At 43.2% G+C, this 18143-nt stretch overlaps 1 protein-coding gene across 1 annotated transcript in view; it reads left to right on the top strand.

Moving 5' to 3' along the window:
* The window catches only part of dnah7 (dynein, axonemal, heavy chain 7), a 54892-nt gene extending 37568 nt beyond the window's left edge, over positions 1-17324 (top strand). Inside the window, 18 exon segments of the mRNA XM_018682245.2 lie at positions 1392-1582; positions 3436-3569; positions 3682-4017; positions 4149-4275; positions 4485-4679; positions 6514-6558; positions 6560-6607; positions 6727-6903; positions 7108-7269; positions 7364-7564; positions 7751-7912; positions 8484-8669; positions 9442-9579; positions 11414-11644; positions 13337-13489; positions 14335-14512; positions 15444-15547; positions 17054-17324. Of these exon segments, the coding sequence (XP_018537761.1) occupies positions 1392-1582; positions 3436-3569; positions 3682-4017; positions 4149-4275; positions 4485-4679; positions 6514-6558; positions 6560-6607; positions 6727-6903; positions 7108-7269; positions 7364-7564; positions 7751-7912; positions 8484-8669; positions 9442-9579; positions 11414-11644; positions 13337-13489; positions 14335-14512; positions 15444-15547; positions 17054-17260 (2975 nt within the window). The 3' untranslated portion in view covers positions 17261-17324.
* The last annotated feature ends 819 nt before the right edge of the window (positions 17325-18143 follow it).

The following is an 18143-nucleotide window of genomic DNA, read 5'->3' as shown; positions in this document are numbered from 1 at the left end:
CACACACAACATAACAACCAACCCTGGAAACATACTTGGGGGTATGAGGGGGAACTGCAAGACAGGAATTAGAGTTAGAAACAGACAGCTACACAGCCATTAAAAAGACATCTAAATAATGACCTGACTCAGTCAGCCAGTGGGTCTTTGCTTACTGGCAGACTGCAAGGCTAACAGTTCAGAGAGTAGCTTGTCCTTGGAGGGTGCAAAATACTCCCCAGAGGGTACAGTTTCACCCTCCATAGCCTGTTCCTTTATTCCACAGTTTTATGGCTTCTTGCTGTTTGTATTACAGCCTATAACCCTGATTATGTGCCAGTATTCTTTGTTTTAACATGATTGAACTAATGTTTCCCTGCCAAATCTCTCAGGCTAGGAATATGTTTATCAAACAATACAAAGTGCTATTTAATCTGCTGAAGTATTAGCAGTATTGATGTGATGCACCAGGACAAAATTACACTCCTGAGCAATTTGGAGAGGGCAGCCGTGATTTAGTTAACTATCATGAGCTGCTCATGTCACTGAACTCTGTATTAAAAAACTGGTTAACTCAGGCATAATGTCAGTTATATATGGGCCAATGTTCTCAACATGAGAACAGCATTATCATACTTAATGTGAAGTTGCATGAATAATGTCATGGGAGGAAGGCATTTGTTAACTTGCTTCACTGATTTCGTGGTATTGCACGTGTCTGCACGTGTTCTCAGGCTGCAGAGGAATAACAATGTGAATGTTGCTGCAATATGTGCATCATATTTAAAAACTAAGGATACATCAGTACAACTAATATAAGTTTCCAGTTTGAATATGAGCTTTGTTCTCATGTACTGTAGCTCCAGAAATACAATGAATAACAAGTATTTAATTTAAAGCGACTTCTCAAGCAAACTGCACAAAGTGACCTCCAAAGGCAGGAAGACGAACTCAGTGACAGAAAATGAGACGTCTGGAAAACAAGCATGAAATAAATAAAGCAGCAAGGCAGGTTATAACACAGTGGGAAAAAATGAAATAATGTATACATATTAAAAAAAATGATTCAAATGCAGGGACGGTATTAGTCGATCTAATGAAGTGGAAGGCTGTTCCAGCACCAAGAATACTACAGTAAAAGTATCAGCACCCTTTTATTAACTCAGAGTTTGGAACAGCAAACAGACTGCAAACTTAAATTGGGATGTTGTGGAAAAACACTTTATTTCTGCTGCTAGTCTGGCTGCAAAATATCTGAAGTAGTCTGATGGCTCAGCTGTTGAGGCAGCAGAGTTGGTCAACTCTGGTTGAATCTGACAGCTCCCAAGTGGGATTGCTTGTTTGTAAAGAGAGGTCTCTCCTGAAAATAGCCAGCCTGTGGTTAAAAAATATTGATAAATATTTTGTTTCAGTGCTGCTGGAGAACGTCGGAGAGGAGCTGGACCCTATCCTGGAGCCTCTGCTGCTTAGACAGACTTTTAAACAGGGTGGTGCCATGTGTATCCGCCTGGGGGACTCTACCATTGAATATGCTCCCGACTTTCGCTTCTACATCACTACCAAGCTGCGCAACCCCCACTACCTGCCTGAGACCGCTGTCAAGGTAGTCTAGAGGGAAACTGCCTCAGGCACTGCTGTATTTTCTGTATCCAGTACGATCTCACTCGCATCATATTGTAGAAAACACATTGTTATTAACATGGAAAATGCACTTATTCTAATGCTGGAAGCAGTTAAATAGCAAAAATAGCACTTTAACATTTTAGACATTACTCAAGTAAATAGTTGTTTTGGAAAAGACACGTTATTCTAATTGGAGGAATGTGGATTTGCAGCAGTTTTAGACAAGAGAGATGGAGCAACAACCCTGTCAGTGCTGCAATAAGTTGCATTTCAGTGCCAAAGCCCTACAGTTTATCATGCCACAATGTTGGGACACATACACAGGCCTGTATACAAGGGATTTAAAGAAAAAAAAAAGTCCCATTAGCTCCACCACTGCAGCCTTCATCCACGCCTACAGCAGCAACACACTAACAACCGCGGTCAGTCAGATACACACGAGTCTGCTAACACTTTTAGCCATGACAGTCAGTGTAGTCTGAGAATTCACTGACAGTAGCCACGTTTGCCACGGCTGTTTCCAGCAGTTGTCTGTGTTGTAATGAGCCTCCATGCCTCCTCCACCCACCCAGATGGAGCCCTTCAATCCCTCCACAGCTAAGCATAGATGTATCTTCCACAGCAGAGCTGGAGGGAGTAATAACACACAGGCTCTCACAGGAACCAACACAGACATCTGCATTCCTTTGCCTTTAAAATATTTCACACCAGTAGTAACAAGCAGCTCAGTTAATTGTTTGTTGTTGTCTCGGTATCTCAAGTGATTCAAAAGACAGAACAGAGGTTTCACACATTGTTACTGAAGTGTAATTTCATCTATTTGCACCACACAACCTGAAATGTGCAGATTGTTACAGGACGTTTTGAAAAATGAGAGTTTTTAGTTGGGAGTCAAGGTTTGTTTTTATTATTCAAATCTTCAAAACCAACCTTCTTGCCGGGTCTCACTCATTGCATCGTGCCACTCAAACAACAGCACATTTTTACCGCAGAAACACAGAGAATCGTTATTCGCTGATACCACCTCCCCAATGAAACAGAGTCTTCCAAAAAATGTATTCCAAGAAAAGGAGCATTAAAGGAAATTGCATTACAGAGAGGCAAGGGGTTGGAAAGCATTACCGAAGATCACATTTCAAGCATCTATTTGCAGGGGCTCCACTCTTTATGGGCAGCTATTAGATAGATTCAACTCATTTTTCACAACTGGCTCAATCCTTTTTTTCTCTTTTTGCACAAGTCTTTTTTGCCTACAGTACAGTACACTATGAGGCCTCCATTATTCCCACTAAACCCTATTTGAAAAGCACTACTTTCAAATACAAGAGGCAAGCATCTAGGAAACCAGGCCTTATGGAGCTCAAGGGACATAAGGAAGCAAGGGAGGAGGGTGTATGTGTGAAAAGGACAAACGGTAGATTTATATGGGCTCTGAGTCTTTACCATCAGCTGAGTGGGTCCGCAGCATCAATAGAAATGGAATTAGGCCCCGGAGAAGTGCACTCGTTTATTAGAGCAGAGAGTAGATAGCAGATATAGGCTTTTAACCTCTGGGTAAGTGCAAAGCAGGATGACTAAGGCTGTGGTAAAAGACACCCCTCCACTTCGAGCTGTAACACCTTTCCACAGAAAAGGAAAAAAAGAAAAAGTAAATGCATCCTACCTGTACTTTGCCAAGACTGGAGTGCTTATTAGAATTGATTAGGTAGGAGGTTAGTGGGGAGAAGATTGTCAACACCGAGAGCAAAGGTGGGGCTCGACAAACACACACTAACACACATTTATGCGTGTTCATGCCTGTTAACTCTGTGTATGTTTTCCTCTGTGCTGCAGGTGACCCTTCTGAACTTCATGATCACCCCTGAGGGCATCCAGGACCAGCTGCTGGGCATCGTGGTGGCCCGGGAGAGGCCCGACCTGGAGGAGGAGAAACAGGCTCTCATCCTGCAGGGAGCAGAGAACAAAAGGTTCACTCATCAGACCCAAGTTCAATTTTAACTAATAGAATAAAATGTCTCCTTCCTCCGTCAACTGCACATCCGGTAAACATGTCCTTGTATTTCTTTTTTTTTTTTGCAGACAGCTGAAGGAGATTGAGGACAAAATCTTAGAGGTGCTCTCCTCCTCTGAGGGCAACATCCTGGAGGACGAGACGGCCGTCAAAATCCTCTCCTGCTCCAAGGTGCTGGCCAATGAAATCACGGAGAAGCAGGCTGTGGCTGAGGTGACAGAGCAGAAGATTGATGAGACCCGCATGGGCTACACACCCATCGCCGTGCATTCAGCCATCTTGTTCTTCTCCATCGCCGACCTGGCAAACATTGAGCCCATGTACCAATACTCCCTCACCTGGTTTATTAACCTCTTCATCAGCTCCATCGACAGCTCAGACAAGAGTGACGACCTGGAGCAGAGGTAAGCGGGACAGACAAATGCACTCGCCAAATACTAGCTGCCACTCAACCACAGAGCTTTCTCTCCGCTCTTTTTGGGGTTTTTCTGGTTGTTTGAAGTATTAAGATACTTCTATGTGTGTCTTCTTCCAGACTACAGATCCTGAGAGACCACTTTACCTACACACTATATGTCAACGTGTGTCGTTCCCTGTTTGAGAAGGATAAGCTGCTTTTTTCCTTCTGCCTCAGTGTCAATCTGCTCATGCACAACAAGCTGGTAGGAATATACACACCGTCCACCCACGTATACATTCACCACACTTAGAAAACATTCAAGTTAATTGAGATTATATTGCTGTTTGATTGCTTTGATGGCAAGCGATCCAAGATAATCCCCAAAATGGTGAACCTTTAAATCACAAGTAGCAGTTAATCCTCTGCTGTGGTCGCTCTTTAACAGCTACATCACAGTAATTAATGTTGTAGGTGGATGAGGGGGAGTGGCGCTTCCTCCTGACAGGTGGCGTGGGCCTGGACAACCCCCACTCGAACCCCTGCACCTGGCTCCCCAAGAAGTCTTGGGATGAGATCTGCCGCCTGGACGAGATGGAGCGTTTCAAGGGTCTGCGGCACGACATGGCTCGCCTCAGGAACGAGTGGAAGACAGTGTACGACAGCCCGGTGAGTGACGTTAAGCTGGCTGGTTGGGGATTTTATATATCTATGAGTTAGTGAAGACAAACTGGGAAGAATTAGTAGCTTTCTGTCCTTTCTGTAAATCCTCCCATAATGCAAATTCAGTCATTATATACTTTAATATTCCTGGCATGGCTGGAGTCGTGTTGTAGGAAATGCAAATGTGTTGACTTCCCGTTGAAAATGTGGTTAGTGGTACAGAAACTGGGTCACATTTAGCTCCGACAAGAAGTTCAACAGGACCAAAGTGTACAGAGGCAGAGAGGCAGAGGCAGAGCAATCTTGTGAATTTGACCAAGTAGGTTAAATACGGAGAAAAATCTAGAATCAAACGTCTCCTCTGTATGAAAGAAAAGGCTTTAGGGGACTGTGGAGTAGAGAGGAAGGAGAGTATGATAGAGGGGAAGAAGTTATTCAAACTTACAAAATAGTGGTGGGTGTGGAGTGGGATGAGACAGGTTAAACCTATTTTCCAGCCTCACCCACCCTGCAGCTCAACACAACACTCACACTCACCCCTTATCTTGCCCCAAATACCAGGGAGCACCTGCTGCTGTTTGTGAAACATGAATTATTTTCATATTCATTATGAATACAGGTTTTTCATTTGTCCATTTATAGTATGATCATTGTGTGACTATTTGCTTATTCCGTGATGCAGACTCCCCGGAGGTATCGTTAAAGTTTTAGCTCCTTATTTTAATTCACGTCAAATAAGTGAGTTTATTTTAAGTGTAGTGTAGAGAAAGCAGACAGGGAGGAAAGAAAAAAAGGTAGAGGAACACAGTTTGCCTGTCAGGTACAGATGATGATGCACATACGCACTCTCTTCATCTCTGAATTATAAAGAATCTAAAATTGAAGTTTTATCTAATTAAATCTATTCTGTTCCTGGTGTGTTAGTCACATCTATGCAATCTAGATGCAAGAACAGCTGTTTAATCAACGTGTGGTGCACACACACTTGTCTCCTTGCTGTCACACACACACACACACACACACACACACACACACACACACACCATCTTTGATTTATAATCAACAGAATCAGCCACAACCCTTCTATCTAATTAAATCTAGTTTGTTCCAGTTGTAGAATTCGCATTTATTCAATCTTGATGTAACAACAGCTGTTCAATCAAGCACACAGGCACTCTGACTCACACACGCTAACACACCCCTGTACACACAGAGAATCCCCAGGAGATCCTAAATAGGTGTATCCGTCTCAGAGCACCTGCCAACGCACATAGCCAGGAGTCTCTCGACAAACAGCCTGGGGGAAAATAATTCCAAAACTTCCTGCTACCATTGCTCACTTCCTCTGGTGCACTTGTTCCACAAATTAATCAAAGGTACTGCTCTGACCCAGTACCCAGTGGTCTCCCCACCTCTTTTTCCTTTTCCTCAGTCCGTCCTTTTTCATACATATTTATCTATCTCCCCACATTACTCTCCTCCCCATTCACATTACAGATTACCCCTCTTTTTGCTTAATTAAATAGCTTAATCTTGCAACAGCTTGATATGGTGCAACCCCCACCCCACATCCCTCCCTGTCCTCTCCAAGAAAAGTTGACAAAAAGGCATGTGTCTTGAAGGTTTCTTTATTGTGTTTTATTAGAATTTATGTTTCTGCAACAGATAATAGTGGAAGAAAAACTGGTGATGAGATATTAGCTTTTTTTTTCCTTAGCAAAGTTCATGTAAGTGAGTCACATTAAGAAGTGTATCTGTAGTTCTCCAGTGTGGAGTCTGAAGTGATTCCTGTTTCTGTACGATATAATCTCAGTGAGCGTTGTGCTGTGCATGTTTGCAGAGCCCCCATCAGACTCCCTTCCCCGATGAGTGGCAGGAGAAAGCTGAGTCAGTTTCAGAGGATGCTGGTGATTCGTTGTCTCAGACCAGACAAGGTCAGTTCATATGGTGCTTTTTTTCCCAAGGATTTTAAGTGTTCTATGAATAAAAAAGTCCTTATAAATAAGGACTTTTTCCTTTCATGCACCAAACATTTCATTAATTCATCTTCCAGGTGATTCCCATGGTACAGGAGTTTGTTTCCGGCAGTTTGGGTCGTCCTTTCATCGAAGCGCCGCCCTTTAACCTGAGCAAAGCCTTCGTCGATAGCCACTGCTGCGCCCCCCTCATCTTCATCCTCTCCCCCGGCTCAGACCCCATGGCCGCGCTGCTCAAGTTTGGAGATGAAAAGGTATGAAGACATCGGGGAAATTCAGCAGCTTTGAAGCCTACTGTGTGAACAAACTCAAAATGAAAGGAGAAACTGAATCCTCTAGATTTACCAGGCTCCCACACAGGACTTAAAAGCACTGAAAATGATTTTTGGCTTCTTCCTGGGCAAAAAGCAGCTACATAACTGAGTGTGTGTGTTTGTGTGTGTGTTTTCTTCCCTCAGGGCTTTACTGGCAACAAGCTGACCTCCCTCTCTCTGGGTCAAGGCCAGGGTCCTATTGCTATGCGCATGATTGAGACAGGCATTAAAGAGGGCACCTGGGTGGTTCTGCAGAACTGCCACTTGGCCACTTCATGGATGTCAACATTGGAGAGAGTGTGTGAGGTTCAGGACACACACTCATGCTTTCTATACGCAGTGGGAAACGTGCTGTACATTTCTGACAGTAAATTCATGTATGTATTTTTTGTGTGAGCAGGAGCTGAACCCAGACAACACCCACCCAGACTTCAGGCTGTGGCTGACCAGTTACCCTTCTCCCACCTTCCCTGTGGCCGTGCTTCAGAACGGGGTGAAGATGACCAACGAGGCTCCGAAGGGCCTCCGCTCCAACATCGCACGCTCCTTCTTAATGGATCCCATCTCTGACCCAGAGTTTTTCAACAGCTGTAGCAAGCCGGTCAGTGTGTGTGTGTGTGTGTGTGTGTGCATACCTGTCATGCCAACATCAGTAGGTGTCCTACGCTCCTTTGTGTCTGTTACCACTCCTGCTGTGTGTTTCAGAGTGTTTGTTTTAGTTGCAGTATCACTTAACCACCACCACTATTTATCTTGGACCTCCATTTTGTGCTCACCCACCTTTCAGGCTGTATTCAAGAAGCTGCTCTATGGCCTGTGTTTCTTCCACGCCCTGACCCAGGAGAGGAGGAAGTTTGGACCTTTAGGCTGGAACATCCCGTACGAGTTCAACGAGACCGACCTGCGGATCTCCGTGCAGCAGCTGCACATGTTCCTGGAACAGTACCAGGTCGGTGCTTCTTTGCTTTCATCGATGATTCAGGATAGTGAATACTTATGCAGAGTTCATATCTCTGGCACAAAATAAAACTGCAGATGTACGTCCTCCATCCATTCCTACATCTATACAGTGTTCAACATCTGAGCAGATAATAGAAATTCGAGCTTGTACAAGTGGTTTCCTCTTCACAGCAAGTATCTGCTTTCATCTGCCATATTCAAAACCCCTCTTGACATTTTTCTACAGAGAGCACTCCAACCCTCCACCGTTCCTCGTTCCTCTGCTGTAGCTGAGAAAAAATGGCAGAAATTATCTACCAAGGATATCTTTTTTCCTTTTTTTTTTGGAGAGTGACATTTTCATCCTGTAACCAAGTGTCGCTCAGTGATTTTGTAGGTGAAATCCTCCAAAGGGAAATGCCACAATAGCCACAGCCTTACCCTCTCACCCGCTGTTTCGTCGGTTTCTACTCCAACTCCTGGTCCTTGAGTGAATTTGAGTGCACTCAATACAACAAAGAATGAACGCGCACTCATAAGGAAATCACTCTTTCTATATAAACGCCTCTTGTTTCCTGCAGGAGGTGCCGTTTGACGCCCTCCGCTACATGACCGGTGAGTGTAACTACGGAGGCCGTGTCACAGACGACTGGGACAGACGGACGCTGCGCACCATCCTTTCTATCTTCTACACCTCAAAGGTCATCGAGGACCCCGACTATAAGTTTGATCCCAGCGGGCTCTACTACGCTCCACCTGAGGGAGATGTAAGTTCAGTGTAAACAAGCAAAGACGCTGTAATCAGGCGTCTTCTTAACGCCAGTATAATGTGATCTCTGTGTAAAAGGAGCTCTAGTCACATTTATTAAGTGGGAGCTGTTAAGTTAAAAATCCCTTCTTTACTTTGACGCAGGTATTTTTACTGTCAGTGATCATCAGAAAGTACAATCCTCTGTTAACAGGATCAAAGTGGCTCCGCTCCCTCTCTTCCTAATCAAGTATTTATTCTGCACAAACCTATGTGTTGTGATTTGAGGATATATAAGAGAATAGTTACATTTTGAATATCAAAAGACTTATTTGAACATCTTTCAGCAGTTCTTCACACAGAGCCTGGAATATCACTGCCTTAAAAACTCAAGAAAAGTTAAACTCACTTTAATGTGTTTGTTTTTAAACTAAGTATATCACAGGACTCACAGTAACTTAGTGCTGTTGTTGAGCTACCTTTAAAAAGTCATTAGGAGATAAAATGTGTGTAACAAGGCACAGCAGGCGACCACCATCAGTGAAGGTTGATATATTTGTTAACACAAGCGCAATCCGCAGTATGGTGTGCTCCATTTTATTTGGCATTTTGTTCTCCAGTGCTGCACCCCCCTCCAACCACATCTTTTATTCATGAAGTCACATTTACATAGTCATTATCATAAATGTCACCAATCTAAGGAGCCAACTTGTTTTTCAGAGAGTGTTATTACTGGAGATGTTTCCTGATGTTGCTCTCTTCACTCTTGCTTCTCTGCGTCTCTGTCGCAGTACAACAGCTACATAGAATACACCAAGTCGCTGCCTCTCAACCCGTCGCCGGAGATTTTCGGCATGAACGCCAACGCAGATATCACCAAAGATCAGGCTGAGACGCAGCTACTGTTTGACAGCATCTTGCTCACACAGGTAAATCCTCCTTAGACCTATGATACAGGGAGGAAAATCTATACATGTTTGTGACCATTAAACCAGGTGAAACATCAGCATGAAGCAGGACTGAGGCCTGGCAGGAGTACAGGTGGTTTAAAAAAAAAAAAGAGAAAAAAGTTCCCTGATGTTCAGCGCCAGCAGCTCTCGGTCACTTCCCAAACCAACACGCCCCCCCTCCCTCTTGGCCAACGTCCCAGACGCTCAGCTGTCAATTCTCAGTTGGTAGATTTTCAAATAGTCGACAATATGCACAACACACTCACCCAGCAAACACAAAACAAATAGACTGGAGTACATGCATTAAAACTGTTACCTAGTCACTAAAACTGTCTCACACAGCATCAAAACGCTTCCCTTGAGTCTCTTTTATAAGTATCCTCGCCAGCCTTAAATATTTTACTGTCTTTCACTAAAATATACTATGCAACATTAATTAAAGAGAAATACATAAATGAATATTTTAGCTGTTTGTAGAGAGACTTCTCAAAGAACAAAAAGAAATCTCTCTTATTACGTCGTCGTCTTTGACACTGCAAAGACACAGTGTGACTCGCAGTGGCTCTGGCGGATCTGTGTGATCCCACATCATTATATCTCAGCTCTGTGGGGTTAGACTGCGTTCGCTCGTCGAGGATTATATCTCACAGCTTCCTGGTTCCAGTCGATGTTTGCTGCAAATCAAATCTAAGGAGTTTCACATCAAGGCCCACTTGAAAACGACAGAAGCGCCGCTCGTCTTGCAAAGTGGAAAGAGATATTTATTTATCTGTGTATCCATTTATTTATTTTAAGATACAGAGCAGCGCCTCTGTCTTATCAAAGATATTTCAAAAGTTTAAATTGTCTGAATTCCTGTGGGAATTAAACTTGATATTAAACAAGTGCAAAGGATCAACATATAACACCAGGCGAGAGTGTCTCTATATGTCTGACAGCTGCAGACCTGGAGTACTACAAACAAATCAATATTATTTCCACAGGCTTTGCCTCTTCTAGACTTCAAGTTAAAATTAGAGCTCAATGGAGTCTGGCATTTATTCATATAAACTCCATTCAACAAGATTAATAATGGCTTCAGTCATCTGTGAACTTTATTAGCATCTAATACGCTCTCATCTGTCTCAATGACCGATAAACACAGAGACACTTCAGATGGAACGAAGCGACTATTTGTCATTCTCCCACTGTAACCCCCCAATACCATTATCCAATGATTATCCATTACCGCCGGCTACTGACGCAGCGTCGAATAGGTAAACGCTGCAAGTTGGAGAGGAAAGCGTAAGAATCAGAGATGAGAGTGAATAATTATCAGCATGAATGATTATTAGAATTGCTGATAATACTGTGTAAAATTACTGTGTGGGAGAAAATTGGGGAAAATGCTGCGATGCCTGCCGCCTCATGAGGCTGTGTTTATTGATTAGTTCCTAATATTATATGTGTTGAGTGTTACAGGAGCAGCTACACGCCTGAGAAATGACCACAAATTAATACAATTAAGAGGAAACTGATTAGATGTATCTGTGATACTCGGTGTCATTTTGTTCTGTTAAATCCTGATCAATCTGGCACAAAGATGATGAAATACAAGCAAAGTAAAGTCAGAAGTCAGAACCTCTTAACATCAGGGTCGTTTCAGGATCAAAATAGCACCAATGGAAAAGAGTCCTAAAAAGGGAATGCATAATTTGACAAGTCAAAGACAGCAAAAGATAATTTTCCCTCAAAAAAATGATGAACTGTCAAACCAGAAGTCATGCCCCTCCTTCTTCTCATCCGTCCTCTGTCGCCCTGTGTCTCTGATCAGTCCCGCTCTTCAGGCGGAGACGCCAAATCCTCAGACGACATGGTCTTTGATGTGGCAGCTGACATCCTGAGCAAGCTGCCGGGAGACTTTGACTTGGAGGCGGCGATGAGGCGCTTCCCCACCAGCTACAATCAGAGCATGAACACGGTGCTGGTGCAGGAGATGGGCCGCTTCAACAACCTGCTCTGCACCATCCGGGACTCCTGCATCAACATTCAGAAGGCCATTAAGGTAGAGCTGGTAGAAAGGAGGGGAATTAATGTATTATCACATTTCCACTGAGAGAAATTTGACGACATATGAGCACTAAAGGATGGCAGTTAAGTCTATAAACTCGATCCTGGTCCCACTCTCTTGTTTGGATAGTTATAGTGTGATACATGGCCCAGTGCACTGTAATTACACTAAATTTGTTTGTTTTAGATCAACAGTGAGGCCAAATGATGAATCATTATTGATTTTACATTTCTCTGCAGTGAAAGCAATATTTCATCAGCGGAGGCGCACACCTCTGCTGAACGATTACAGGGGAAACTCTGGTAATACATCCTCAGAAATCAAATGCTGAGAGCGTCCAACGCAACCCGCCAAATGCACTAATCTAACCGCATAATTTTCTATTAGTTAAGCTGAGAAAAATCAGAGTGTGTGGTTTTAGTATCGTAGAAACACTGTCTTTAGATTTGTTAAGTAAAAGAATAACCAATGAGCTGTTCTTTATTGAAATGATGTCGACCCTGTGGGAGCGACTGAGATGAAGCAGCCGTCTAAATCTTAAAATCATGAACTTGTGCTTTTGACCTTCTCTTCAGAAAGAGCTCTTTTCCTCTGCAGCAGAGAGAAGAGCTGAGCCCACACTGAGACATACATAATATGATACATAGATATTATGTCTTCTAACTGCTCCCTTACGCCTTCGACCAAAGACTGAACAGTATCATCTGCAGCCTCAGAGCTGCTTGGCTAGAATACTAACAACAGCTTGATTAGCAGGTGTGATGTTTACCATGTTAGCACGCTAACATTTAATAGCAGTAAACACTCGGGTTGCAAAGGAGCAGAAAATTTCCAGAAACTTTCCATGGGAATTTAGGAAATATTCCATGTTGGAAGATTGTAAAATATTGATGCTGGATAAATGAAATGAAGAGATGAACTCTCCTCGATCAACTAAGACCTACCTACACAGCTGAGTTAGCACCATCATAGCTAACCTCTTTAACTGTCAGTTAATGGTTAGCTTGCTAACATTTAGCATCTCTGATTTACCAGCTAGCTAGCTACTGTATCAACCCTTTAGATCTGGACAAACTAGAAGAAATACAAGTAGATCACCAAAGTTACTACAGTTTGTCCTCTCTGCTATAGTCATCTATAGCATAATGTCTATCTTAAAGCCTTAATATGGTTTAGTTGCTTTGTTTCCAGAGACACACTTCTGTCTAACATCCATCCATCTTTCTGTTCCAAAAGTTTGGAGATTTCACACATACCAGGACAAAGACTGTAATTAGTTTGTGTTCGACTAATAAGGCTGTAATTATTTGGTTCTTAGAGTGTTGTGTACAAAAGAAATGGCATCTGAATGTGTGTGAGTATTTAGCATTACGCCACATTCAGATGGTTGAAAAACCTGCCTGAACAGACACATAATGTCTCCTTTGTACCATTTAATAAACAACCTTCCTCTCCCTCTGAGATGCACCATCCTCTTTGGGGTGAACTGAAAGAGCATCAGGAAGGAGAGCAAACACATCATCACCCCACAGAGTGAGAGGAGCTGCCATTATGTGTCACCTATTTAGATTTCTTGAAGTGACAAATTTAGATTTCTCTCATATATTTAATTCAGTGTAATACAGGGTTTAAACGACGTCACATTTTCAAGTTGTGAAGACGTTAATCGGGTATTTGTGTGTGCAGGGTTTGGTAGTGATGTCTGCAGAGCTGGAGGAGGTGGTCAGCAGCATCCTGAAGGGTCGTATCCCGGGCATGTGGATGAAGAAGTCCTACCCCAGCCTCAAACCGCTGGGAAGCTACGTCAACGACTTCCTGGAGCGACTCCAGTTCTTACAGGTGAGACGAAATAATAAGCCTAAAAAACAAGGCAGTGGTGGAAAAGCTTTTAAAAGAGAACGAATAAGGAGTTTTGTTTTCATTTTAAAAAGGAAAGATCTCTCAGTGATGCTGGTCGTAGAGTCAGATCAGTAGAAATATCTCACTGTGGTCATTCACCACTGGAAGGCAAATACTCAACAAAAACACGGGACGCGCTGCTCGAATCGGTCACGTCTCTACAAGTCTGTGGAGCCATGTTTTTCTTGTTTGGCCTCAGAGGTGAGGAGCCGGCATCACATGAAAAACACATACTGCACCCTCTATACTCCACCACAACCCTGCCTTAAGCCGAGTCACACTCGAGTTACACAAGACCACCTCGATTCACCGAGGCTTTTCAACACACACAGGAGGCCGGTTGATGTTACAGTACATGTAGCCACACAGCCGATCATGTGAGGACAGTCGTCTCCCATCTTACTCCCTATTTCCACTGAAATACTTCCCCTGTTCATCATTACTCAGTCGAGTGAGAAGGATTCAGTGTGTGTGTACACTCATGACTCCACAGGGTGAACTGGAAAGTCTGGTTTTATCTGAGACAGCATGATGTCTTAAAAGGATACCTCCACATTTCAGGAGAAACTATTGTTAAAAAGTTTTGAGAAGAAAAAAAAAACATCACTTTTATCTCAGTGTCTCAGGGATGTTTGGGGATTAAATGAAGAATTGTCTCTACCACCTATTTTTGTGTTTGAGCTGTTCATAGGTAATTTTGAAATATTTTTTTATAAATGCAAAAACTGCCTAACCAAAGCTCAACCATGTAAACCCGTCTGTGTCCTCTGTACTCGTGCGTTCAGGACTGGTACGACAAGGGAACGCCCGCTGTGTTCTGGATATCAGGCTTCTTCTTCACCCAGGCCTTCCTCACAGGCAGCCAGCAGAACTATGCCAGGAAACACACCGTCCCCATCGACCTGCTGGGCTTCGACTTCGAGGTCCTGGACGACAAACAGTACAAACGGCCCCCAGAGGACGGTGAGAGGAGCAAGGGGGGGTTAAATGTAGAAGTATTGAGAGGAGATATTTAATAAACCGCCTCTTAGTTTAGTTGTTATGACTTCAGGGGGGTATTCCAGCAACGTTACAAACAGAACATTTGTTTCCACTGTTTTGTTTCGTTAAGGACAAACATACGGGTCTAATCCAGCTGGATTAGAACGTCCATGCTGGTGTAAAGGACGTCGTCTTGAACGTTTCCTCCTCAAAAACAAAAACAGCGTAAACATGTTTTGCATGATCCACTAGATAACGTCCCCACACCCCGTAAAGATTCCCACATCCAGGCACGTTTCTAGCAACAAGGCAGCGTCCTTTACACCAGCTGAGACGTTCTCACAACGTTCTGGGAACAGGAAGGTAGAAAGCACTTTAAGAGGGAAGGAGTGAGAAGAAAACGAAAGACAGAGTGAAAAATATCCGCAGTGGGTGGAGAAGAAACAAGCAGATGAAAACTGACATTAAGCCGACTGAGAATGAGAGAGGCGGAGGGTAAAGTGTAAAGTATGAAGTTAAAGCGCAGCCTCCTGCCTCTCGTCTGCCGGTGTCAGCCCCTCGCTGAGCCTCCAGCTCTGATGTGAGATTCTCAGTCAAAGTCTCAGCCTCCGTCAGTCTCCAGCTGGGGGCCCCCATCACGCTAACACAGCCCATACTGCCAGACAACTAATCTGACAGTGTGTTTGTGCGTTTGGGTGCATGATACTGACAGGATGCCAAGAGTCAGTTATCTCTAAATCTGCCTGTTTTTTCAGGAGCTCACAGAATGAAAAGACTGTGTTTTCCTACAGTGGAGTTTGATTTATGGCGTTTGCGTGTGTTGTAGTCACATGGTTCATCCATGTCTGTGGGTCATGTAGAGTTTGTAGGAGGCAGCGAATGACTCTTAACTTGCTCTGAATGTTCATGTCAGGTGTGTACGTCCGGGGCCTCTTCCTCGACGGCGCCCGCTGGGACAGAAAGACCAAACTTCTCGCCGAGTCCTTCCCCAAAGTGCTGCACGACCCCATGCCCGTGGTGAGGAGCAAACCCAGCACACAAACACTATAGACCACTAAATGTAACAATCCTGAAAGGATTTCATGAAAACGTCAGTTGAACTGATGCAGTTATTATTCTTTACTCAAAGCTTAGTGTTTCCTTGGGGTTGTTTTTGTTTGTTTTTTTCTCCTGCTGCTGTTACCAAGGTTAAAAGCCAAGAAACGTTTTTATCCTTTCAGGAATCATTTTTAAAAGCAGCTTTCAGCGCAGAGATCACGTCATTAACTGAAAATGTGTGGGCTCACACTTTATATATCGTTAGGGTTTGACACCTCAGCCTGAAGCTTCAGTGTGAGATGACCTGGTAGTGTACAGTGAAAACTCCTGCAGGCAGCCCTACAAAAGAAAAAAAAACCTTGTTGCGCAACATATTCTTACATAAAGTCTGCGGTTTATTGATTCTGCTCCTGTGAATCCCTCTGGGTGTTAAAAAAGAGGAGAGATATTATCTTTCCTCATATCAAATTATGAAAACGGGGCTGATTCCAGTGTTTTTCAGCTGGTAAACTCCTACGAGGCTTCTTCCTCTTCTTTTTTTATTGTCTCTGAGGAGAAAGTGAAGAACCTCCGTACTGTATCTGCAGCTTCACCGCTCCTCGTTCTCTGGGCTCCACACAGCAGCAGCAGCATTTATTTCTCTCTCTGCCTGTAGGACGCCCGGCTCCTTCTCTCATCCCTGTGTTAATTAACAGAGTTTGATATGGTTTATGAAAGCAGACTGACAGAGTGATGGGAACAGAGCGCCGCTGGCTACCAACAAGAACTGATCAAGTTTTTCCTTCCTCCCTTTTCTTCGTCTGTTCTCTCTTCTTCACCATGTCTTCAACTGATGATGAATAATGCACAAGACTGACTTTTTTAATATTCAAACATTTCAGGGGAAGTTATTAACAGAATCAGTTTCTGACAAAACCAGAACTTAATTAAAAATGTGTTTATTATTTGTTGTGGACTGGCTTTGAAATGCAAATCCTCATAGAGGAGAGGCTTTTCTGGCTGCAGCTCAACAAACTGTTTTTGTTTTTTTGTTTGCTTTTTTCAAAGATGTTTTTTTTTTTCTGAGTGGCCCAGTTTATCCCTTTTGCATATCCAAGATGAGTTAATAGCCCAGAGGGAATCTTCTTTGTTAAGGCTGTCGTTTTCTAAGTTTTTGTCCCCAAAGTTACGATTTGTACGTTAATGTTTAGATAACAAAACACTCTCTGTCCTGACCTTTGACCCTTTGATACAATCTGAGGTAACTTCAGATAATGAAATGATATGGGTCTGTTGAACAGGCCTCTGATCTGTGAGTTTGTTGCTCATCAGCAGAGGCGAACCAAATTTCTTCAGCCAGTTTAATTATTCTACCAGTCAGATATTTTAAAAGGGAAACCATCTCTAAATCATACTGACTGTTTGTCAAAGTGGCTAATGAAGAAAGAGGGGACAAACATGGCAGCCACAGCTCTAACACCTCCCTCTCCTCCCTCTCTCCGTCAGATGTGGCTGAAGCCCATCAAGCGTCAGGACATCCCTGAGAGGATGTGCTACGTGGTGCCCGTCTACAAGACCAGCGAGCGGCGCGGCACGCTCTCCACCACCGGACACTCCACCAACTACGTCATCGCCATGACGCTCAACTCCAACGTGCCCGCCGAGCACTGGATCAGACGAGGGGTGGCGCTGCTCTGCCAGCTCAGCTCCTGATCTCTGCTGTCTGTTTTTACTCCTCTGTTCACTGTGTTGACTGATTAAAAGCATGAAGAGACTCTCTGGTGTTTTTATGCTGTATTTAATTAATAATAATTAAGTAACAGTTACTGAGGTTACTGAAAAGAAGCTCAGTATCAGCCATGATAAGAGCCAGTCAAATTCTCTAAATGTTCAGGAAAGGAGCTTCAGTGCTTCCTATATATGAAAACATCCTTTTTTTAGGAGCTTCTTTCATCCGGAAACTTTACTGAACTGTAGCCACAGCACTGAGTTTGTCACCGTACATGTCTTCTACAAAAGCCTTTCTTCTTAGAAAGTTAGTGATAGTTTGAAAGAGCGTGAGTAGAAACACAACGAGGCTGTAAAGGTGGACTGGTGAGTAGATGGGTTTTCATGTTAACGTCCCCAACAACCTCTGTAGTCTCAACCTGAAAATGTTTTGAGCTTATGTTAACACATTAACCGGAAGTGCTAAAGTGCTAATGCTTATTTCTGGGTTTGATCCCAAAAAATACCTTACTATACTATAACCCTATTTTTTGACCATTTTCAGTGCCATACTATACTATGACATTTTTGGACCATTTTTGACGCCATACTATACTATGACATTTTTGGACCATTTTTGACGCCATACTATACTATGACATTTTTGGACCATTTTGGACGCCATACTATACTATGACATTTTTGGACCATTTTGGACGCCATACTATACTATACTATGACATTTTTTGGACCATTTTTGACGCCATACTATACTATGACATTTTTGGACCATTTTTGGACGCCATACTATACTATGACATTTTTTGGACCATTTTGGACGCCATACTATACTATGACATTTTTTGGACCATTTTTGACAAGTTTTGAC

Source organism: Lates calcarifer, linkage group LG1 (assembly GCF_001640805.2).
Source record: "Lates calcarifer isolate ASB-BC8 linkage group LG1, TLL_Latcal_v3, whole genome shotgun sequence".
Lineage (NCBI taxonomy): Eukaryota > Metazoa > Chordata > Actinopteri > Centropomidae > Lates > Lates calcarifer.
The sequence above is the reverse complement of the archived record's forward strand: the minus strand, read 5'-3'. Positions and strand labels throughout refer to the sequence as shown.